Below are 22,509 nucleotides of genomic sequence, written 5' to 3'. Positions count from 1 at the left end.
GCCTTTGCTTTTGGAGAAGGAGTTGTTCTTCACTGTAGCTACCATATTACTGTCCAATTACCTTGTAAAGATTTCAGAAAATAGGATTTCTGGTGCTTCAGCCCCCAGTTCTGTGCGCTCCAAGAGCTTTGGTGCTGCTGTGTGCTGGCAGGCTGTGATTGTGGAGCTTTCCGGTGCCCTAGAGTAAAGGATGGGTGACCCACGGCTGGATTTGGAGTTGTGCTTTTCCTCAGGCTGTATCGGGGACCTCAGATGTGCTCGCTCATCTGTCCTTGGCCCGCTGATCAGCTGTCCTCCCGAATACAAACGTGCTGCACTCAGCCTCGCTGTTGTTCCCTCTGGCTCGATGTACCGCAGCACGCCCCGCGTGAGGTGACACTAAAGCCTCGGCAGCCTGGCTGCTTAGCAGTCTGAGGGAGCGTGCATCACCCCGTGGTTACCGATAAGGCTAGGCCGTGGAAGTAACTGCGGGCTGGGAAACAGCACACACGGCCTGCTTCCAGCCCAGGGACTCGCTTCTCCTGTTCAAGTCCACACAAGGGCTTGAAGGATTGCCACAGCTCAGAGAGAGGAGGACTCTGTCATGTCTGGATGGCTTTGAGAAGTGTGTGAGGATATTGCCTTGGGTTTCACAGCCTGTCATGTAGCAGGTCATCTGCTGAAGCATGTCTTGAACAGGGTGCTGACTGACAGTACTAGGACGGATGAATAGCTTGGTATTCTTTTAAGGACTTGCAGACACAGTCAACAGGCTTATTTTCAGCAAATTCGTGCTAGAATTACATGAACATTTAGGTTCTCCATCCTGGCCTTTTGTGGCTTCACACATGTGAAACAGCCTTTTACTGAGAGGAAGTTTTTAGCTCTAGAATTGGGCTTCAATTGCTCTAGGATAAAGAGAATTAATTAGTTTTTATAATGTAACGGCTCTTGATGTTGAGTGTTATAAAACCATAGCCTTTATTCCTAATTCCACCTTGATATTACAGGAGCCACCTTGAACTGGAACTAAAGCGGGAAAGAGACAGATGGTCACAGAATCACCAAAGCAGCCAAGGAAACAAAAAAGTCTCAAAGAATTGGTTAAAAGCGGTAGGTAACATGACTTATTTTTTCCTCTTGGCTTAAATTTGAAGTAAGGTTTCATTATGCTCATTCTCTTTTCTGAAGCTTTATTAGGCTTTAATAAGTACTATTAATGTGACACAACAAGGTAAGCTTTGGAACACTTCTTGCACGTGGTAAATAGGCATTTCATTTGGTTGGGACTCAAAAGAAAGATTTTACACATTACATTGAATTGCAGAACACAGAATTGCTCTTCTAGGCTGGGTACCTGACAAAATCTTGAGAGCAATCATGGTTTCCTTCAATAGTTCATGAAAACCAAATGTACAGCAGGAGAGATGCTGTATGCATTACAGGTAGTGAAAAGCAAGCTTGCTCACTCTACTTTTTTGCATCATAATAAGGGAAATTCTCCTGAAAAATAGTACAACTTGGAAAACAAAATTATCTTTGAAGGGCATCACAAATCACTTTCAGTGTTCTTTCAGTGCTGTGCATTAGTGAATTCAGTGTTTTTCAAAGTAAAATTCAATGTTCATCTCCAGAGTAAAACTGATAGTCCCTGAGTGAAACTCCCTTTTTAGAAGTAATTTGCCTTTGAAAGTGAAAATCTGCTCTACAGGTTTTTCTGTAAAACAAAACGGGCTGTCTTGCTGGGAATTGGCAGATGTTTTGGAGAGCAAAACTCATAAATATGAGAACTGTGTAAAAAGAGGTGGTTTCTGAAATTCATGTGTGGGTTGCTGCACTTGAGAGTTGCCTTCACTGGGCTCCCCTGGTTTGCTTTAAGCTTCCTTTTTTTTTTTTTTTTCCCCTAACTGATATTACACACAATTCCTGCGAAGCTACTTAAGCATCACGATTCATTTATCAAAACGTCATGGTGCTCTAGTGGCACAGATATAATTCAACAAAGAATTGAGATCCCAGTGCAGTGCTCTTGGCCAGTAGAAACACACCAAAATGGGGCAGGCTGATCTCCTAAGCAGAAGTTGGCTAGTTATCTGGAATGCAGAGTTGCTGCTTTTCCTTACTGCTTGTGTGCCAGCTTGTCACTGGGTGTGAGAACAGCTGGTGGTGTGTGGTTAGCCTCCTTTCCTCAGCAAGCCTCAATAGGGTTCTGCTCCTGCTAAGAGCAAATGGGCCAATGTGGAGGGGGGGAGGAAAAAAAACATGTTTCAGAATGGATTTCTTTTGCCACAGAACTTGTAGGAGATTCCTGGTCTAATGGAAGGTTGCATTTTCAGGAGTTTAAGGGCTGTGCTGTGATGATGGTTGTGACTTGAGAGCCACGCATGCATGGGTGATTCTGCCAGTACTTGCTATGTAGTGAGCAGGCGAATTCTGACATAGGCACGTGTCAAAGAGTTGTTCCGTACATATATGGCTCAGGCTATGACCCAGTTATCAGATAGGGAGTAGGAGGGGATTTTTCTTTACTGGTTGAGAAGATTTGTCACCATGACCAGTTCTCTAAAAGCCTGTAGAGCCTATTTACCTTTTCAACCTCTGCTGTACAGAAGAATTAAAAAAAAATAAAAATAAAATAAAGTGGCTAGAGTTTCTTGTCCTGTAGTAAAAGGAGACCATTGGACATGTTCAAAAGTCCAGCTCTAAAATGTGAAATCAACCGTGTTCATAGCAAAAGAAAAGCATGCAAAGCTGCTCTTAGGGTGGACTGGGGATTGTACGTTTTCGAGTGCCCAAATGCCTCCATGTCCAGAGTGGGTCAGTGAGATCACTGTTCCCTAAATATCAGCGTGAACTCTCCTTTTGCAATGTGGCAGAGATGAAGTGGGAGCTGTTAACGTGGTTTGACTGACAGGTAAATGTTTCCTTTTGGCAGGATGGGAAGCTCAAAATCCAGGAAGAAAATGCGAAATTGAAACAGCCTCAGAGAGAGGAAAACAGTGGCCTGACATACAAGTATGGAAGAAAAGAAATCTAATTTTTGCCTTTTCTTTTTCTAATCCCTGTCAAAGGGAAGAAGCAGGTTCTGCTGCTTGACATCAAGGTTACTGGATGTGAAAAGCCCCTCTCTTTCTCCTATTTACCTTTGAACTTGTTTCTATATAAATCTAGTGTTTCCTTATTTTTCATCTTTAATGAAGCCTCATAAACCAAATCCGGCACAGATCTGGACCTTTGATGCTAGCATCCAAAGAAGGTATCTTTTGATGGTGGGAGATAGGAGAAGCGTTGGTGAATCTGTGACACCTGCAGTGAATAAATAGTGGCTTCTGGATAAAAATAGCTGTTTGAGAAGAACTTAAAATAGTGATTCAAGAATGTGGCCATATTTTAAAAAAAAAAAAAAAAAAAAGTACCTCTGGTAGCATTTTTCTAAACAGAATTGTTGGATTCTAAACAGAGTCGAGGATTGTTGTCACAGGATGTGTTTAGCCTTTGAAAGTTAAGCTTAAGATTTAGGTTTAAATGTAAGTTTTAAATCTGATAGGGAAGAGCTCTGTAATGAGGATGTTGCTCAGAGATGGCAACAGCCCTTTTCTCTGAGCAACTGCTCTCTGAACGTGAGTGGAAATACACAGCGCTCTGACGTGGTGCGCTGAATGCTAATGCAAAGGTGATTGGAAAAGTGTTGTCTTAAAAATAGCATGGGCTCTATTCAAATCTTCTTTACTGGATATTAAAACCTTCCAGGCCTCTGATGCTTTTTGCCCGTTTCACCTTGAGCGCGTTGGCAATACGAGCATCAGTCTGCTGATTTGTCTGGAAGGCTTTTTAATATAATGTTGTCATTGCCTGTTCACGGATCTGGGGGATCAATCATTTTGCAATAAGTTTAATGTTAATTTTGAACTACGTGTATGTTGTCTAAACTGTTCTTCCATGTTAGGGCTCCCTTTTTTTCTGCTTTTCAGGAGTCATTTTATAAGTTTTTCCATTTAGCCAGGAGTGTGCTGTGTGTCTAACGTTTATTCTATAACGCCAGTGACGTGCTGCCTGTTTGCTTCTCTGTTTGATGAAGTTTATGACTGCCTCAGCTCTCGTGTGAGCAGACTTGGCAGTGTGGTTTGGAAGAAACAAAACCAGAAATCACTCTGGGTGGGATATTAATGACAGAACGGAGGAAATCCTCTGATCGTCCAGATGTTGGTCTAAATTTAAGAAGCATTTGGACTGTGCACTAAGTCACGTGGTCTAAAATTTTGGGTAGACCTGTGCAGTGCCAGGAGTTGGACTCAATGATCCTTGTAGGTCGCTTCCAACTCGGGATATTCTATGGTTCTATGATTTTGTTGTTCTCAACAGTAGCAGTGACTGAAGTGCTGGCTCAAAGTGATGATGTTTTTCTCTTGCAGGTTGCAGAGTGACACACAGGAAGAGCAGGTTGGTGATTCCTTCTCTAGCACTGAAATACTGAACAGCAAGTGTGCCGAGGGAGCTCCTGGGTTACTGCAGTATTTTCCTTGGCCCCAGTACCCTGGAGTTTGTGTTTTGGGTTTTTTGCCTTTGTGAGGATTTATGTTTGTAGAGTGTGTAGCAACAATCTGGTTCCCTAGTGGAAAAGTGCTGCTTAGCTCAGTAGGAAGGCTTTTAGTTGTTGGTGCTACATTTACGTTCATTTTGCCTTCTGAGCAAAACTGTATTAACCTCTTTTATGGTTCCTGTCCTAGGTTGGTGTCTTTTAAAAAAAACAATGAAAGAATAATGTAATATTTGTGAAAATGGCAGTGTGTAACCTTCCTGGTTTGGGTTAGGGTTTTGCCTAGCCTTTTTGTAGGCTAGAGGGAAGGGTTAGTTGGTTTTCTCTTCAGTTGCTTCTGTGCACATCAAATTGACCAGAGCCTGTTCTTTCTCCCGAGTGCCTGGCAAAACAAAGCTGGAGCCGTGGTGTAGCCAGGGCAACTGTCCTGCAGATAAATGCACGCTGGCCCAGCATGGCTGCCTGGCGGGTTGTGAATTGAGAGGGGCTAAAAACACAACAGTGAGAAATCTTCGTCCCTGTTTTAAAATAAGGATCACAGGGGTCTACTACAGGGCCCAGGTAAAGCAGGCAAGTAAAGTAAAATGTTTTGGCTTTCATCACGGGTTTAGGAACAGCCATCAGGACCTGGAAACTCCCAGATCTGCCAGCTCTGCCAGGAAGAAAGCAGCCGAAACAAGAAAAAGGTAATTGTGAGGGCTGGTATTGTCACCTCAGCCACGTGGTGAATGTGCATTTCCTCTGATTTCTCTCTTCAAGTAGTGCAGATTTCCTACTAGGGACCTGGGACAACAAAATTAACCTTTTTCTGATGTGTATTTGACCCCTAAGATGTACTTGTTAGACAGTGGCCATTTGAGGGTTCCCAGCTTGCACTGTGCCCCGTGGTTTGCTTTTCCTTCTCCTTTACAGCACATTTCCTGTTTAACTCGATTATCATCTCTGGGATCAATCAGAAGTGAGAAGAGTGTGTTAATGCTTATTACTTCCCCACTTCAGCCACTATACCTTTTTCTCTTTTTTTTTCTTTTTTCCCCCAGACATCACTTTTTTATCCTTCTTTGTGGCCAGCAGTCAGGGCAGTGATACCAACTGCTGTCAGTGCAGCAGGCACCCTGGCCGTACTGCTGCACGTACTTTTGTGGTGAACTAGGTGGTGTTTTGCTGCGTTTTCCCCTATTTTTCATAACAAGACCTGCACCAGAAAGCTCTGGTGGCAATCTGGGAACAGACCAGAGCAGGGAGGAGTCTTCAGCTCCTGGCACAAGGCTCTGACCTCCACACCAAGTTAAAGATAAACCAGTACCACGGTTCCAAATATTTCCTTCGAATTTTTTTGGGGGGGAGGCTAGGGAGCACAGCGAGGCTATCTGACCAGGGAGCTTTCAAGTAGGACTTCTCATTCCTGTGTTTGTCTGACTATAAAATCATAACGTGCATCTCAGGACAAAATGCTCTAGCTGTAAGTTGTGACTAGACTGAATCAAAACTTAAACGGTTTGTTACCGATTACTCGTACCACTTCACTACAAGTCCTCACCTGCTCTTCTCTGATGCTGTAAGCACAAGAAAAGCTTCTGGTCTTCAGAGGGGGCAAGAGTGCAATTTTGAGCATCTTTCTCTAGTCCAGTAGAGGATTTGAATTGACTGAAGGTTAATGAGAAAAAAGCTCAAGTGTCTTTAGCATCCCTGAATTTTTCTCTTCTCTTCCTGTTTCAGAACATCTGCAAGAACTGCGGTGGTGTCTTCTGCGAGGCCTGTTCAGCAAACGAGCTGCCCCTCCCGTCCAGTATTAACCCAGAGTCCGTCTGCAATCCCTGCCACAAGCAGCTCATCCAGCAGTATTCGACCAGTCCCTTGTAGGAGCCGGGCTGCAGAGTGGTGGCCATAAAAAATGTTGTAGCTGATCAATGTCTCCGGGGTTGTTCAAGAGGAATTTGAAGAGAAGACGCTTGCCTGTGTTCTTGGGAGGCCAGAGGGGGAAGCAGCTTTGATGGTGTTTAGTCTCTTGCAACTAAAACCAAGTCTGAGCCTTCCTTGTAGAAAAACCTGCCAGTTCTCAGACCTGAGCTCGTGCCAGGGGGAACTGCTTGGGGAATTTCACATTGAGTAGCCTTAAGGTGTGACCGAGCAGCCTCAGGATGCTGTGAGAACAGAGCCTCCACCCCAGAAAGAGCCGTGTGTCTGTGTGCCCAAGTCAGGGATGTTGTCATCCCCGAGCATGTCATGTGAGGGCATGCTGCTGCTAAGCAATGGCTCACTGAAAGCAAAACAGGAGCATTTTTTTAATCCTCATGTCTGGCTGCACTTGAAATACCATTTCCCCTTTCCCTGCTGCCTTTGACAATCTGGCTCAACCGTGCTACTTCAGTGCCAGGTGAGAGTCCAGGTAACATGCCAAAAAAAAAAGTTTTCTGGCTTAATTTCTTCAGTCCTCTGGCCATGGGCTTGCTATGCAAATCAGTATCAAACAAAGCTGTGAAATTATCCTTTTATAGGGACTCTTGAGATGGGATAAGGTTGTTTTTGTTTTTGTTTTTTTTTAAGGCATGTGATGTGAGAGCTCACCTGCACTGATCAGCAGGGAAGTGCTTTAAGTCATCTCTGACCTTCCTACCAGAGACCCTCACTGTGACTTCATGGCCACAAAATGGTGGTCAGCCCAAAGGGCTGCAACTCTGCTTCCTATCTTGATCCCTGGGGGGATTTGAGTCACAAATATTTAAATACAAAATACTGTTACACAGAGGGATTTAGGGCCACGTCTGTGCACCTCTCTTCTCTCCGTTGTGCATGTGAAAGTGTGGTTGTAACACAGCTCATATTACACGGGTTTTGCTTTAGATCAAAATGAAGGTGGTATGAAGTTTAAGTACTTTGCACCTATGAGAAATCCTGATCTGAACACAGTTTAGTTTTTGTGATTCATGCTACATCTATCTTTGTTGCTGTTAAAAGGAATTGCACGTTTCTCAAAAAGCAGTGGTGGCTTCCTTGTAAAGCAGGCAGTATGTCATAGTTTATTTGGTTGGTTCTGTACTGGGAGACTTCAGTCTTTAGGGCCACGGTATGTTTTGTAATCTGTAGAGAACTGATGTATTTATATGTGACAGAAGTATTTGGTTTTGGAGAAATTTTATTGGGGGTAGTGTTTTAACACTCCAGAGAGGATTTTCCTTCACTAGACTGGCTGGAACTGCACTAAAAAGCACATCAGAGTTGAGGTTTTTTATGTGCTTGGTGCTAGAGTTTGTACCAAGAACTTCCCCTTTCCTGCTTCCCCGTAGGCCTCGGTGTGTTCAGCCGCCCAAGTTCTCCAACTCCTCTTAGTGCCCTTCAGAGACAGCGCTAAACAGAGGGGAGCAACTTCCAACTTTCCCTTTATCTGCTCTTTAGTCCCCCCTGTGGTAGTTACCACATGAATTTCCTTGCTGCTATCCCCTAAAGTAGGTTAAAAAAAAAAAATTGTAAATAGTTTTAAAATTGGAAAAGCTTAGAATTGAAATGTGAGCAAACATTTGCTTTGAAGGGGTGAAGCACCATAGGTAATGCATGAGATACTGAATTTATTGTTAGCAGCTTTGTGTACATGGTGTATGCACTGCGGATAGCAAATTCCTGCACCCGAACCCAGAGTGACTCATCCCCCAGGAGAAAGTCTGACCCATGCAACTTCAGTGCTGGAGAATTAAACTGGAAACCAGGCGCTTACTGAAGTGACTTTATTGCTGAGGCGTCCGAGCAATTTTGCAGCTCTGGAATCACAGCTTACTTGTGACCTGTACGCAGCTTTCTGCTGCTTCAGCAGGAGTGGCTGCTGCTCCGCTTGCTTGTAGTGAATGTTGTGATCATCTTCGTGTACAAAGCAGGACAGTTCTTGAGCAGGTCCTTCATCGTTACACGAGATCTCCATGAACAAGCAGCCCTTTACGAAGACAGCTGAAACCCTTCAAAATACGGCTCCGGCTGCTGTAACAGAAACTGGCGTTCAGAAAGACCAGAGCACGACCACGTTGGCTGTCAGTCGTGTCAACAGTCACCGCCTCCCTGGTTGATCTTGGTGGAAGGCTCTGCTTTCACGTACTGGTGTTACACTTGGTGATGCTGCAAATGTTAAAGGCATGTTTGCTCAGGTAATGCTGGATTTTGGGGTTCGTACCTGCACGTTTGGATGGGGCGGAGCAGAAGGCTCTTTTTCTGTTGTTAATTTTGTTCCACATGCAACAATAAAAACTTTCTCATCTGTATCCTGTGTCCTGAGTGGGCTTTCCCTTCTGCTTTGGCTGTGGGTATGAAAGTATTTCACAACCAGTAACAGATGCCAATGCGGAAATGAGAGAGGCATGGCAGCAGGGACGAGGTATTAGCTACACTACACAGCACACCTGCTGCCTTCTGTGTACGGGGATCTTCAATCGCATGGGTGGTGTTAATGGCCCATTCTGGTGTTTTATTAATGCTTTGTACACCAGCACACAGCTGGAGGCTGTCCTGCAGCACTTGCTGTTCCTCCGGTACAGCTTTTTCTACTTTTAGGACAGACAACCTTCCCACAGTATGTCAACACAGTTTATTACATGCTTTTTACATAAATCCAAACTAAATTTTATAGTTTGTCCATTTAATTAAGCAGTGACACAGTACACAAACTTTACGCTTGTACCTAAGAAATGTGTTCACTCTGGCCTAAAAAGAAAAGAGTGGGGGAGAGAAATAAAAACCATCACTACCTCACTGCACCTTACTACTGTTCTTTTTTTTTTTTTTTAAATGTACCACTGCATCTTATTCTAAATTATGGTCACCAACAATGGAATTGTAGAATTCAGCAGTGGTGGAAGATGTCAGTAAAAAGATAAGCTGAGACAGACAGCCTCCAAGAGGTGAATAACTTTCATGTGGTGCTGAAGTTGATCTGACACAGGGGAAGCTGATTCTGCTGGGACTAAGTCCCAGCACAAAGGCCAGGAACAGTTCTGGGTGACAGTAGAAAAATATTTAGCCACTCCTTTGTGTCTGTGCCAGGGAATACGGCCCCATCAGAACCTTGAACAGATGAAAAGTAGGACAGCTTCATGGGGAGGAGGGAAAAGCTAGGGGAAGAAGCACTGCAGCACATGGCAGCAGGCCTCAGCTACAGCACGGCACGTTTCTGTGTGGGGCTGCAGTGTCAGGAGAGTGCAGCAGCCTCTGGCTGTGACCTCGGCCAAGAGCTGCTGCCCCTCTGCCACAAGAATTTATCCCTGGGGATTTCAGCTTCATGGGCCAGCGTGTGAGGCGTGAGGCCTGCCCTTGGATTAGCTGTGATGATCGGCCTCAGCCACTTGCTCTCAATTTTAGCCTGGAAGCTATGTGAAATGCCAAGTATCACGCATGCTAAAAGTAGAACAGGAGCAATAGAATAGAAAGATGTGCTCACCAAAGCTGCGATCTTGCCCCTGTCACTAGCAGTCTTGTTCTGCCTTTGGATGTTCATTCAGGAATAATTCAATGGTACCGCACTCTAGGGAACAATATGAGAGGCAATTTGCATTCAGTGACTTGTAGCTGCTGCATTTTTTTTCTCTCCCAGAAAGCCAATTTAACATTTTAGGGTAATTTGGAATTCTATTTCCAAGACAATCCTGTTGCACAGGATGCTACAAGTAGGTAGACAAGAAGCAGTGCTCGAGGAGGGGGGAGTCTCAGTGTTTTAAGTCCCCCTTCCTCTTTACTCACGCAGCTGTGTCCCCTCCTTGGCCATTGCACTGACTGCATCGCTGTGGCTCTCAAAATGCACATCTGCTTCTCCTGTGGCATCTCCATGGGAGTTGTATTCCACCATGACCCTTGTGGGCTTCAGTGGGGCGAAAAACTGGAAGGAAGTGAGGGGGAAAAAACATTACCAGAAAAAACTCCTACCAGAAACCATCCTGTTTGTACTCGCAAAGCTTGTCCAACCCTAGGGACTGAGCACTTGAGCAGCTCAAGTCCCCTCCTAGCTGGGTGAGGCCAATGTGCAGCCTCCTGCCCTCTGTCAGGGTAACTCCTGATGGAGAACTAGCCTCCCACAGCACCCTTCTGTACCATGACCAAAGGCATCAAATGCAGGTGCACTTGCTCTGTGACCATACACTATTAAAATGAAATATATTTGATATTAAAATTTCTGTACAGTCAGCTAAGGGTACAACAGGACACAGTTCATGGTGGTGGGCATTCAGCACAGCCCTGCAAGCTGTCACCTTCCCCAGGTATCACCGCTGCACCCATGAGGCAGGGCACGTGGGGAAGCCTGTGACCCTTTTAGTGTCCCTCAGCATTTCGATGTCAGTTCAAGTTTCCCAACGCCCAGTGCCACGCAGCACTGAGGACTGATACAGAGAAAGCAAAAACTTTCAGTCATTTCAGCTGGACAGATTGATCGTAGGTTACCATTAGTAGTTACAACTGAACTCGATGCATACTTTTACTGCTACTCACATTTATTATGTCTTGGGCTCTAGTTTCGGTAGGAAAACCCCTCACGTGGACAACATGTGGCCATGATGAGGTGCTCCCAGGTTCTGAACAGTGCCCGGAGCTTTCTGTTTCTTCATTACCTAGTTCTGGGGAATCAAGGGAAAACATCATTAACCCTTGTAATTATCACCTTCCTCACATGGCTGTGCCCACAGCAGCAGTGAGGGTAAGACAAAGGGGCCTCAAACAACACACGCGCCACAGGGTGCGACTCACGGTTCTGGTTCTGTCTCTTGGCATCGGAGCTTGCACTGTCACTCAACCTCCTCGCTTCAGCAATCAATTCAAGCTCCCGTCTCAGCCTGGGGAAGGTCGCTATCTGCTTGTGATAAGGCACATGCCTTTGCATTTGCTGCTTTCTACTTACGTATACTTCTATATATCTAAAATTACAAGGAAAAGATTACATGGCACTCCTTGGCCCACCAGAAAGAACACAAAGATTTCAGAAAGCGACATTAATTCTGGATGTTTTCCCAGCTCAGCTGTGCTCATGAAGTATGAGAGCCTTGTAAGCTGTTACAATTCTGGCTTAGCTGGCAAGAAAAGGTCTTGAAGAATTCATTTAAATTGTCCAGTTATGTCTATGAAAGCCCTTTTCAATGGGCAATGAGAGTCATCTTCCTGTATAAACCCACGTATTGTGAGCCACTTTGTTCTGGACAAGGTCTTTAGTTTATGGCCTTACCCAAGATTTTTGTAGAAGTACTACATTTACAAGCCAAAGCTATGTTTTGCTGCAGAAATACAGCTTTACTCAAAACCACGACCTCTTTCCTGCAGTAGCATGCGTTCTTTTGAGGCTGTTTTCCCCACTAAACCTCTGCAAACTGCCTTATCTCAAACCCTCCAAACCCCAATTGAAAAAAAAATTCAACCCCAAAGCAGATGAAAGCATTAACAGGGTAGTATCTTGTATCTCTAGCCACCCACCCCAGAACCCCTTTTTCGGACTCTCCTATGAGGCTCTTTTAGAGCTGGTAACAGCAGCCAGCTGGGCCTTGAGCACGTTTAGCTCCCAGCGCCCAAGCAGGTGGCTTCCAGAGCATGGAAGAAACAATGTGATGGAGAAGAGAACGCGCACATCCAAGTGAGGCGGCCTTCCTCCCTGCCTAAGGAGCAGCCTGAGGAAGAGACATCACCCCACGTACAGCCAGGCAGCGCTTACAGCTCAGCATCCGCGTGCCCAGGCTCAGCAGTGTCCCCTTCTAGACAAAAGTGATGACCCAGGAAGAACCAGAGCTAATTGGCAGCAGGTTTGGAAATTACTCAGTTCCTTGGCTAGTAATGCAGAAAGAAAGGTTAAAACAACCCCTAATGGCAGGCTGGGAATTAATTAATCCCTCCTGGAGGGTAGGGAATTGTGTGGAGCTGCCACACCTATGGAATTATTGAGCACACCTGCAGAGCAGCTGTTAGCTTTTAATATGGGGGGGGGGGGGGGACAAACACAAGGAAGAAGTCTTGAAACAGGAAGTAAAGGAATAGAAGGGAAGGAAGCCCTTCCTAGGGTATGTGAGAAGGAAAGGCTGGGAGAGGTTTTTTGCAATCTGCCATTCAGAAAAATAAATCAGGGAGTTATCACAGAGTACTCTAAAAGCCAACCAGCATAAAAACGAGTGTTTTTTTTTTAATATAGTTTGGGATAGCGGGGAAAAAAAGTTACAAATACTTCTGCTTAAGGCAAGGGAAGCTCTCAGGTGAGAAGAACATAGTGTAGGGCCTCAGCATGCTAGAGAAACGCACTTAAATGCAAAGTCCTGAGGAAGGAGAGCAGCCCAGGCAGATGCTGTCACCAAGGAGGCTGGTACCTGACCACAGTCGGCTGCAGCAATGGATTCAAGCCAGAGGTGCGGTGAGTTGTGCTCTGTATGCCGTGCTATCCACATGGAAACACTGACCGTGCTTAGTGCTGGCTGGAAGGGAAGGGCTGCCTGTGCTGTGGGCCCCACTGCAGAAGCCTTGGCAACAGCAAACCTCGTAGGAGGTGCAGGATCCCCGTGCGCTTGTGACTGGGCAGGTGGGATCTACCTGGTGGGACTCCTCCCCACCCTGAATGCTGGCACCCAATTTGGGGCAGGGTGAGGCTGGCTTCAGGAGAAGTTCAAAAGAACTCTTTTTTTTGACAGAGCCCCAAATCTGCTTAAGCTGTAAGTGGTGAACGTGCTTCTGCAGTGCACAAAGCTTTCTGTTCTCATCCCCATCTTTGTCAAGGCTCCTCAGAAAACCTCCCTGGAGGAGGTAACGCTTAGGAAACACAGTCCTTCAGAAGGCACTATTAAAAAAGGACATGTCCTAAACCATCAAGTAATAGTCTGACACTCTGAGCAAGATTTTACTGCAATTCCTTCTGGAATTTGAATCCTAAAAATTGGGTTCTACGCATGCTTCAATAAAACTATGAGTATGGTACCTTAAGCTAAGAGGCAAGCTGTAAGTCACACCACATGGTTCATATCAAGTTGTTCTACTCCGTTAACTACAGCAAAGCACCTACCTACTCCCCATGTATTCCTTATGCTTTAGGAGGGCTCTAGCTGCCATTTCAGGAGCTGCAAACTGCACGTAAGCTTCTCCAGATTTTCTTTCTCCACGGTAAACAAAAGCTATGTCAGTTATCCTCAAACCTAAAGGAGGAAAAGAAGTATTTACAATGTTAGGAACTGGTGCTCAAGGACACCCCTTCCCTTTCACTCCTCTTTTTTGACAAATTAATCCAGTAGCCCCTAGTCCTGCAACAACTGGTTGTGTTGGCCTAAGTATACCTGTATTGTTGTTTTGTTTTTTTTTAAACTCTGGTTTAGAGGACTTGTGCTACTTCTCACAGAAGCCTTAATTGCTAATAACGAATCCACTTCAGGCTTCAAGTAACTACAAAAACAACAAATGAATGGAAATTCTACACAAAAGGAGCACAAATGCTCCTGAAATATTCCCTAATTCAGGTTGTTCTTCGTCTCTTTAAAATCCAGCTGAAATCTAGTTTACTAAACTTTTTTTTTTTTTTTTTTTTTTAACTGTGTAGTATCTTTCTGGCGAAAAACTGTAAAGTAACTGTAAACCATTACGTTGTATCTGACACAACACAGACCAAGAGCTGCAAGTCCTACCTTAATCAGTGATTATACCAGTGCATACTGGGCTGGGTTCCTACACCTGTGAACTTTTGAAAGCCCACATTTGTGGTTGTGGTTGCTTTTGTAATCTTCTTTTTTCTTTTGTTTTTTTTTACCTTCTGGAATGGTCTCACCAGCACTCAAAGAAACAGCAACCTCAAAATGCTTTCCTAGGTACCTCATTGTGGTAGCTCTGCGCTAGATTGATATTAAACATTATTTAACTGCTGGCGATCAGTTCAGAAATCTACTATCAGCAGCCCTTGCTTTTGGCATCATGTTGACTATCATGAGCCTTAACGCTGGAGAACTGTGTGCATGCCTACCTGAAGTGGCAGAAACATGAGAGTAAGTGTTTTTGGTTTACTCTACAGTCTGATCTTTTGTCTAAAAAAGTAAACTCTGCAAACACCGGGAAGGCTTCTTTCCTAGGAAGTGTACATAGCAGCCACCTGGCCTGCTCCAGCCCTGAGGGCAGGGGAAACATCCTGTCCAGTAGCTGACTGGCTGAGAAATTGTGCAGTAACTATTCACAACCACAAACAAGCCATTATTTGAAACAAACAAAAAAAAAAAATAGCCGAGTTCTAAACATTGAAATGCATGTTCTATTACAATTATACTGTTGAAAGGCCCCATGCTGCACTCATTTGTGCTTTATCTGTAGTACAGGCATGCTTCTTCCTCTATGGCAAATTACGTGCTGGTAGCAGTTCAAGAGAAGTATATTGAACCTAGATTACTCCCTTTACTTATTTTTCCCCTAAAATTTAGTGCTGCAAGTCCCAAAGCTACGTTAGACCTGCAGAAAGTCAAAGGTAGCTGGTAATCTTAAAGGTTGTTCAATAAAGCTTTAGTTGCCTTCTAACTGCAGGGGGATAGCAACCTGTTACACTAAGGTGTTCATGGCTGCATGTGGCTCTTGTAGCTCTCCTTTAGAGGAACGACTGTCTAGCTGAGCATGAACTTGGAGCACAGAATACCTTATAAACAAGAGTAAAAACTATTTTGAGTTACCTGAGAAAAACTCCGTGATGTCATCCTCAGTGGAGGTGAACGGGAGGCCTCTGAGTAGTACGACTCCATCACTGATGGCTTGCGACTCATTCTGCAGACTCTGCAGTAAGCCCTCTACATCTCTATCATGTACTTCGAAAACTGCAAGGAATATAGGCAAAAAACATTATTTTCCTTCATGGTACACAGAAGGTAGCACTCTGCAGGCACCTTCTTCTAAGGCAGCATTTCCCTCCGTGCATCCACCTTCATTCCCGTTCTCCCCATGCAATCAAAGGTCCCCCCAGTGCTGCCCCTCATGCCACAAGGTGCTTTGCTTTCTCTGCCCAGCCCAAGAAGCTTTGACTTCATGGCACTTTGTTCACTGGTTTTGTCCCTGATTGTCCCCCTGGCACAAACCTGTCTTGGTATTCAAGCAGTTCTTATTCACTCTACTGTGTTTCCTTCAATTAAACCTCTGTTTCCAACTCACCTTTCACGTAGCGTGGGCCCATGTATCTCAGGTTCTTTTCCAAGGCTTTCTGGACATCTGCTTTTGACTCCAGCTCAATCAAGGCATCTCCCCTGCGTCTCCCATCCCTGTTTAAGAGGAAGTGTATGCCGTTCTCACCGTTCCGAATTCTACAGCCTAGAAATCAGGGAACACGTGGTACAGAAACATACGCAACTGTATCAACCACGGGGAGTCTTTTGATTCCAGACTAAAACAGCAAATTCTGCGTGGAGCCATTCATCTGTTTTGAAGCACAAGTTAGGAAACTCTAATTTCTACCACTAGCTTTAACACGCAATGCTTCTCACAGAGAAGAAGGAGATTTGGCATCCCACGGCATTCACAGCTATATAACTGGGTAATAAATATCCTCATATTGCTCAAAGTTTGTTTTTGAGGTACTTGAAATCTTGAACAAATGCTATAGCACCTTTCAATCATTTATGCTCTGCCTGTTTTACGTTCCTTTCTCTAGCAGTTTAAAGAGACTAAGCTTAGTTCAGCAGGTTATTAAACTGCTTAGAAACTTGATGTGATCACCTCACTTACAATGAAGGGATGCATCTTAACATTACAGTATGGGAGGATCAGCCTCACAAAGCTGAGCAAAAGCGTGCTCATCAGCATTGGCAAGCGGCTCTGAAGTTTCCCCCTGTAAGCATCACTTCTTGATCAAAAAGAAGGGGGGAGGGAATGGAAGCCAACCATAACGGTATTCCAGTAAAGCATTTAGATGTGGATCAGTGTAACTTTATTACTGAAACACAGAGCAAGAAGGAGAAGATGTGCTCAACTACACGTGAAACACTTTGCTGGAAGATGACCAGACACTTAACAGTATCCTGGAAGCTGATCGTTGGCTTTATGCGTGTGAGTTGCAGTGATGGAACTGAGAACCCATCTTGCTTTGAGTCATGGTCTGTAAGTTGTTTGTTTGGTTTTTTGTTTTTTTGTTTTTTAACTAATGATCAGGTATTAGGTTGTATAACACCCCACTGACCCATTACTCAGGTAAATTATCTCCCTTACCCTCAAAAAAGGTAACCACGTCTTCCTCGGAGCAGGAGAAGGGGAACCCCTGCGCCCTGACGAGAAAAACGGCCTCCTCATTTTCTCCCCGGGGTGGCTCCGCGTCCTGCTCCGACAGCTGACGCTCCTGGGACGGCGAGCCTACAACCTGACCCCAAAAACACCTTTTTTAAAAATAATAAAGGAGAAAGGGCGAGGCGAGCGCCTGCCACCCGCGCTCCCCTTGACAGCGCTGGCGGTTGGCGCCCACCCCCCCCCTCGCCTCACGCTTCACCCGCGGCCGCCGCCATTTTAGGCCCGCTCCCGCCCGCCCCTACCTGGCTGCAGCGGCGGGCGGCGGCGCCGAGCGGCCGGAGGGAGGCGGCGGCGGCGCTGAGGAGGAGGCGGCGGGAGGGCGATGGGGACGGGACGGGCAGGAGGCGGCGGCGACCCAGCAGCAGCACCGCGGCCAGCCCGCGGCGGGCGACGGCGGTGGCGGCCATGTGCAGGCGGGGCGAGAGCCGGGGGGGCTCCGCCTTCGCTACCCAGGAGGCGCCGGCAGCGCGGGGCGGGAGCCGGGACCCGCTCGGTGGCGTGAGGGGAAAGGGGGGGCACCGCGAATGTGGTGGTGTCCTTAGCAAATGTTATGTCAGGAAGGGAAAACAATAAAAAAAAGATGGGTATATGTGCTGCTTATCTCTTCTTGAGCGCAGTGGTTGGAGCAGGTGGCCTCCATGGGTCCCTTCCAAGCTTAACCATTTTGTGGAAGAGAGCAGCAAGGTGAAAGATTAGCCAAGGGAACGAAAAAGGTGTGGAGGCTGAGGTGCAGGGGCTCTGAGCAGTTTGTTGGGAAGACAAGGTGCCAAACCTTCCTGTCGTGTGGTCAGGAAGGCAGCGATGGATGGTCCTCTGCTGTCCTGCATCCTCTACTTCCAGTCTTGGCATCCTCAAGCTTTGTGTTATCGAGCCGTCATGAGCTATCAATCCAAGTGTCTCAGGATTTCAATGGAAGTCTTTCACTGTGTAGTACTGCCAACCCATGAATATCTCAGAAGCCTTGAACATTTCTTATCAGTGTTTTGAAACTGTAAACAACCTATTCTAAGTCATCTCATTGTTGGCAGCTGCTGCTTTTATAAACTATTTCATGCAATAAACTCTTTCAGAGACTCTTATGGACTATTAAACACCATTAAAATATTAAAAGATGATCTCTTGGCAATAGCATTCAATTTTTTATTCTTAATTTTCAAGGCAAATCATATACTTACGTGCCTGGTGACAGGACGAGGGGGAATGGGCTTAAGTTGCGCCAGGGGAGTTTTAGGTTAGATGTTAGGAAGAACTTCTTTACCGAAAGGGTCGTTAGACATTGGAACAGGCTGCCCAGGGAAGTGGTGGAGTCACCATCCCTGGAAGTCTTCAAAAGACATTTAGATGTAGAGCTTAGGGATATGGTTTAGTGGGGACTGTTAGTGTTAGGTCAGAGGTTGGACTCGATGATCTTGAGGTCTCTTCCAACCTAGAAATTCTGTGATTCTGTCTATTCATTTAGTGGTACCAAAGTGTTTCACCTTCAAGATTTTTCATATTCTAAACATCAGGTTTCTCTTTAACACCTTCTTTAAATGAGAAAACTTTACCGGTGCAAAAATTAATTACTGTAATTCCTCTCAAACACTTCTTTTTCTAGGCTAGCTGTCATGCTGTAAACTGTCACTGAATAAACAGATCAGTGAATCTTATACGTCAAGTGAATGCTGTGTGCATTCCTCGTTCATGCAGATGAATGGTTCTTGAAGGTTTGTGATCCAGACAAGGGGTAAGGCTGATTCTCCTCAACGGAGATACAAGTCTTCTACCCACTTTACCTCCGAAACACCTGCCTCCCAAGTTCAGTGAAACAGCCCACTGCTGAGTGTCCCGTAGCTTGTCAGTGTGTGCGAGTTACCTTTAGAGGGCACCATTTTGTTGGGCATCTGTCTGCAGTGACGTTTTCCAGGAATCTCGGCTTCAGCAAACCCGAGGGAGCAAAACCTCTGCACTGCTGATAACAGGAACCGGAGGGGAAAAAAAAAAAAAAAATCATCCTAGGACGATAGAACTTGCATTTATTCACTCTTCGGTAGTGATGTTGAGTGAATCTTACTTACCAGAGGAAATCAGTTACACTAAGTAAAAATAAAGAGAATAAGAAGATGCCCCTTCCATGCGGCTTGTTGACCAAGCAGCCCTTTCCAGCCTTGTAAGATACTATTTCTTTTAATGCCCACCATTAAAAATATTATTGTTAAAAATAACTTAAACTAGCTATTCTTTTGTTTGGTCAGCTCATACTAAAACAAATATTTAGTGCTGGAATACACCATTTATCACTGCAATCTGTCATCAAGTAAAATTGACTTCATATTCTGTTGGAGTGTATTCTGAAATTGTTATTTTAAGTTATTCAAGCAGTTATTCAAGCCTTCCCTCGCTTTCTGTGGAAGATGAGCCCATTACAAAGTTGTACAAGTACAACCCTCTCAGCGTTCAGCAGGAGATAACGAGCTTAGCCTGAGTGAGGCCACTGACTGGAAAAGAGGAAGAGTGTATTTTGCATGGAGAAGTTAAAGTACTGGGAACCCTCTGCACATGGTGTCCGTGCCCCATATGCTGTTGAAATTTCTGGAGAAGGTTCTCCACAAATCATTGATTTCTGAGACAACTGTGTACAAAAGTTGCATCAGGAATTACATAGATGTGAGTACTGTAACAGCACGGAAGGCCATGGAGTGCTGTATTTATTTCTCTTTCTGCAGTCCAGCAGTAACAAAGCTGATGGGATATACTGTTGCAGCTCCATGATTATGGCAGCTCTCAGGACTTCTGTGTAATACCTCATAGTTTCTGCAGTTTTTTGTCGTGTTGTGTTTTTTGTAAAGAAGAGTACAGATCACAGGGTGAATCTGATATTTATACTTAAATGCTTCACTACATTTCTATAGTTAATCCTCTAGGTATAGCTTGTACACAAATTAAATCCCTTACTTTAATGCACAGACAACTATCTGATCGGAAAAACTATCAGATGCTAGATGAGTTTAATCTAGAATATGGAGAGAATGCTTACAGGGTTTAGTATTTAGAGACATTTTACATTTCAAACTAAAATTGTTTCCCTTTTTGTAGTCCATATATAGTAAGGATTCAGCTCTTAATTTTAGAACTTTTTTTTTTTTTTTCACCTTAAATGTTCTCTGTTTACTGAGCTGTGTTATAATCTTTGCTACAAACTTCAGTTCAGGACCAAAGAGCTTTTTCAGCTTGAGGGCCTTTTCAGAGTAATTCTTTAAGCTCTACATTATAATGGATAAACCAAAATGACAGACGTCAGGGCTTGGGTACATTCACTGTGTCTTGAACCACTGAGCAGTTCGATCCTTACGTAAGACTGCAGCATGCTGCCAGTCCCTTGTATCGGCAGTGTCTGAAGTGAGCACTTCACGTGGCCCTTAGCCATCATGAGCAGACCAATACTAATTTGAGACATCAACTGTACACGTTACGTAACTGTTTCTCCTTTCAGCCACACGGGCAAAGTGTTTCCTACTGATTGTGGCAGTAGCAGACATTTAATTTTAACTTGCCGCTAAAATAAAATGTTCTGTGGGTAGAAGGAAGCATATGGGTGGATAAAGAGAATGCAGGTTATTCATGTCCCAACGTGAATGTGTCCGAAAGGTCAGCACTGTGTTTTTGAGTTGGATTTGCGTGGCCAACTTAGTCTGACAAAGTCTGCTAAAAAGTGTTCTGAGCCCCATTTCATGCCTGCTTTTACTAATGTGGCCAAAAGGAAAATTGCAAACATTGGGAACTGGTTTTTAATTAAGCTTCTGCTGCTGCTCAGTAAAACACGTGGTTTTAAAAGTGTCCTAAAAACACTAGTGTAATTTTCATTCACTTAGAAATGTACTGACCTGGCATTTTGGACCTGGTCAGGAGGACAGAGCCAGAATGTGGAAAATGCAGTTTCAGCTTTTAAAAGCACAAGAGAATATGACAGCTCTCAGTGTTACCACATAAGGCATTCTACCTGAGAGAAACCCATGACATGCCAACAGAAACTTAATGTTGTATGGGATTATAGTGTGTTTGGATGTACTGAATTTACCCTGTAATGAATCCAAGAGCAGATTTTTCTCTGGCCTACCTGCAGCCGTAGTCTTTGTGGGGTAGCCTGCAGCCACACAATCCTCTTGGGGCAGGAGGGGACCTCACAGACAGCCAGGCCGTCTGCCTTGTCGCCTCTCCAAAATCCATCTGGCTTCTTACTGACCTAAAAAGAAGCAGGTTTTCATGTGAAATGACCCCCTGGGATTGTCATTTCTTCTGTCAAGAGGTGTCACTTGGATGTGGCTAAGTCTGCAGTGGGATGTGTGGCCCTTGGTGGGTTTGAATATAAGGTTTTACTTTAAAGCATGCTGGATGCTGCTTTGTTTCCTCTGGAGCTTATAGAGCAACCAAGACAAGCCAGGACCAAAGAGCATCATTCCTGGTTTGGGAGTGGGAGCGCAGTCCCAGACCCCAAAAACACAGCCTGCAGCTGTCATCTGGTGTCAAATGAGCTGTGGGCTGTCTTTTGCAATGTGCTGTGCTCCCTTGGATTGCATTTGGTGGAACAATGCCAGCCAAGATGCAGTTGCATTTATTCTGAAAGCGTCTCATACTGGAATGATACTGTGACAGTGCTGTAGGTGAAATATCTGTGTATGGGAGGACGTGTGGGTTTTAACCCACACCTGCGCAGGGTGAGGCAGTTCAGGGCAGAGGCTGGGTGAAGGCGGTGTTGATGACCTGCCAAGAGTTTAAAGGCAGGACTGGATTTTATTTATTTTTTACCTCAGGAGTTTGCAGCTGCCCATATCTTCAGTTTTGAGGTGTGTCATTCCTTAGCTGATTGCTGGCCCCAGCCAGCTTAGTTAAAGATTGTTTGAAAATCAAACAGTGATACCTCTGAAATATTGGAAGCCATTTTGATATGTTTGTTTAGTCAGGACTGTTAGTGGAGAGGGCAGAAGAAGTTAAGATCTCCCCATTCCTTTTATGACCTTGGTGGCTACTTGTGGGTTTAGGTAGCTGCACCCTTTTGTGGCAAGGTGAGGATAATGAGGGTAATGTCACTTACTGACCTTTTAGGGCAATCTGGGTAAGTAATTCTGTTGTAATGTGACACGACATGCTAATGTAAAGCAAACTGCTCTGTTCCTGCATCCCACAGGCTCGCTCCACAGGATGTTGGGGAAACAATTTGGAGTAGAAAAGGGGTTCGGGCAGGCCATAGTGCTTCAGCAGTTTTCACAGATCTTCCACAGCACTTGGTAAGTAACTGCGGGGCTCTTATATACTGCCCAGAAGCTACTACCACAAGTGTATCTCCACAAAACCAGGGGGCTGCCCTGCTGAGGCTTCACTGACAGAAATATCAACATTTCCATTGCGCACAGGTGTGACAGGCCGCGCAGATTTGTCAGGGAATGCTCGATTTCTGACACAGGACAGGGCACACGAGGCAGGGCACAGAGCAGAAAGGATTTCTCTTGCCAAGGCTGTCACAACATTTATGCTGTCTGTCCGTGCCCGGTGCCATCTGGGTCCCCGGGGGCTGCAGGGTGGGACAGAGCCCGGCGGGGGCCGTTTTGTGTGAGGGGAGAGGTGTGAGGGGAGAGGTGTGAGGGGCACTGGAGACGGGGTCGTTCCCTTGGGTTGGGGGACCCCCGAACAACCGAAAGGGGCCAGCAGCGGCGGCGGCCGGGGCCGTGAGGGGAGGCGGTGTCGCCATGTCCCCGCCCCGCGGCGCTCTCCCCGCAGCCGCCCGC

The 22,509-nt window shown here is 45.3% G+C and overlaps 2 protein-coding genes across 5 annotated transcripts in view; one reads left to right on the top strand and one right to left on the bottom strand.

The window, feature by feature from the left end:
- Positions 1 to 6,390, top strand: part of RUFY3 (RUN and FYVE domain containing 3) — a 54,801-nt gene extending 48,411 nt beyond the window's left edge. For both annotated transcript variants that reach the window (XM_082759795.1, XM_082759796.1), the window contains exons 14-18: positions 990 to 1,092; positions 2,915 to 2,994; positions 4,392 to 4,419; positions 5,128 to 5,202; positions 6,236 to 6,390. In XM_082759795.1, coding sequence (XP_082615921.1) covers positions 990 to 1,092; positions 2,915 to 2,994; positions 4,392 to 4,419; positions 5,128 to 5,202; positions 6,236 to 6,379 — 430 coding nt within the window. In that variant the 3' untranslated portion in view covers positions 6,380 to 6,390. The remainder of the gene's footprint in view (positions 1 to 989; positions 1,093 to 2,914; positions 2,995 to 4,391; positions 4,420 to 5,127; positions 5,203 to 6,235) is intronic.
- Positions 6,391 to 6,453: 63 nt separating this feature from the next.
- On the bottom strand, positions 6,454 to 17,161 carry GRSF1 (G-rich RNA sequence binding factor 1). 3 transcript variants are annotated; one of them, XM_082759801.1, is made up of 10 exons: positions 16,990 to 17,161; positions 16,673 to 16,820; positions 15,623 to 15,778; positions 15,151 to 15,291; positions 13,515 to 13,644; positions 11,234 to 11,400; positions 10,979 to 11,103; positions 10,235 to 10,370; positions 9,936 to 10,019; positions 6,454 to 8,482 (listed from the first exon to the last, which is right to left on the bottom strand). In XM_082759801.1, exons 1-9 carry the CDS (start codon positions 17,152 to 17,154, stop codon positions 9,961 to 9,963), a joined length of 1,227 nt encoding a protein of 408 aa, XP_082615927.1. In that variant the 5' UTR covers positions 17,155 to 17,161; the 3' UTR covers positions 6,454 to 8,482; positions 9,936 to 9,960. The 3 variants fall into 3 exon arrangements, with proteins under 3 accessions (XP_082615927.1, XP_082615925.1, XP_082615926.1); XM_082759799.1 differs by having other exon boundaries at positions 6,455 to 8,620; XM_082759800.1 differs by having other exon boundaries at positions 6,456 to 8,485.
- Between the last annotated feature and the right edge of the window lie 5,348 nt (positions 17,162 to 22,509).

Source organism: Aythya marila, assembly GCF_965140915.1.
Source record: "Aythya marila genome assembly, chromosome: 4".
NCBI classification, from domain to species: Eukaryota; Metazoa; Chordata; class Aves; order Anseriformes; family Anatidae; genus Aythya; species Aythya marila.
This window is presented reverse-complemented; position numbering and strand designations above follow the sequence as displayed.

What these genes read in the sequence shown, in the direction of transcription:
- GRSF1 (XM_082759801.1), bottom strand. Translation starts at nt 17,154, where the DNA reads ATGGCCGCCACCGCCGTCGCCCGCCGCGGGCTGGCCGCGGTGCTGCTG. An exon ending in CCGCCCGCCGCTGCAGCCAG is followed by an intron (nt 16,821 to 16,989) that starts GTAGGGGCGGGC and finishes TTTTGGGGTCAG; the next exon opens with GTTGTAGGCTCGCCGTCCCA. An exon ending in GAGCCCAAGACATAATAAAT is followed by an intron (nt 10,371 to 10,978) that starts GTGAGTAGCAGT and finishes ACTTCCTTCCAG; the next exon opens with TTTTTCGCCCCACTGAAGCC.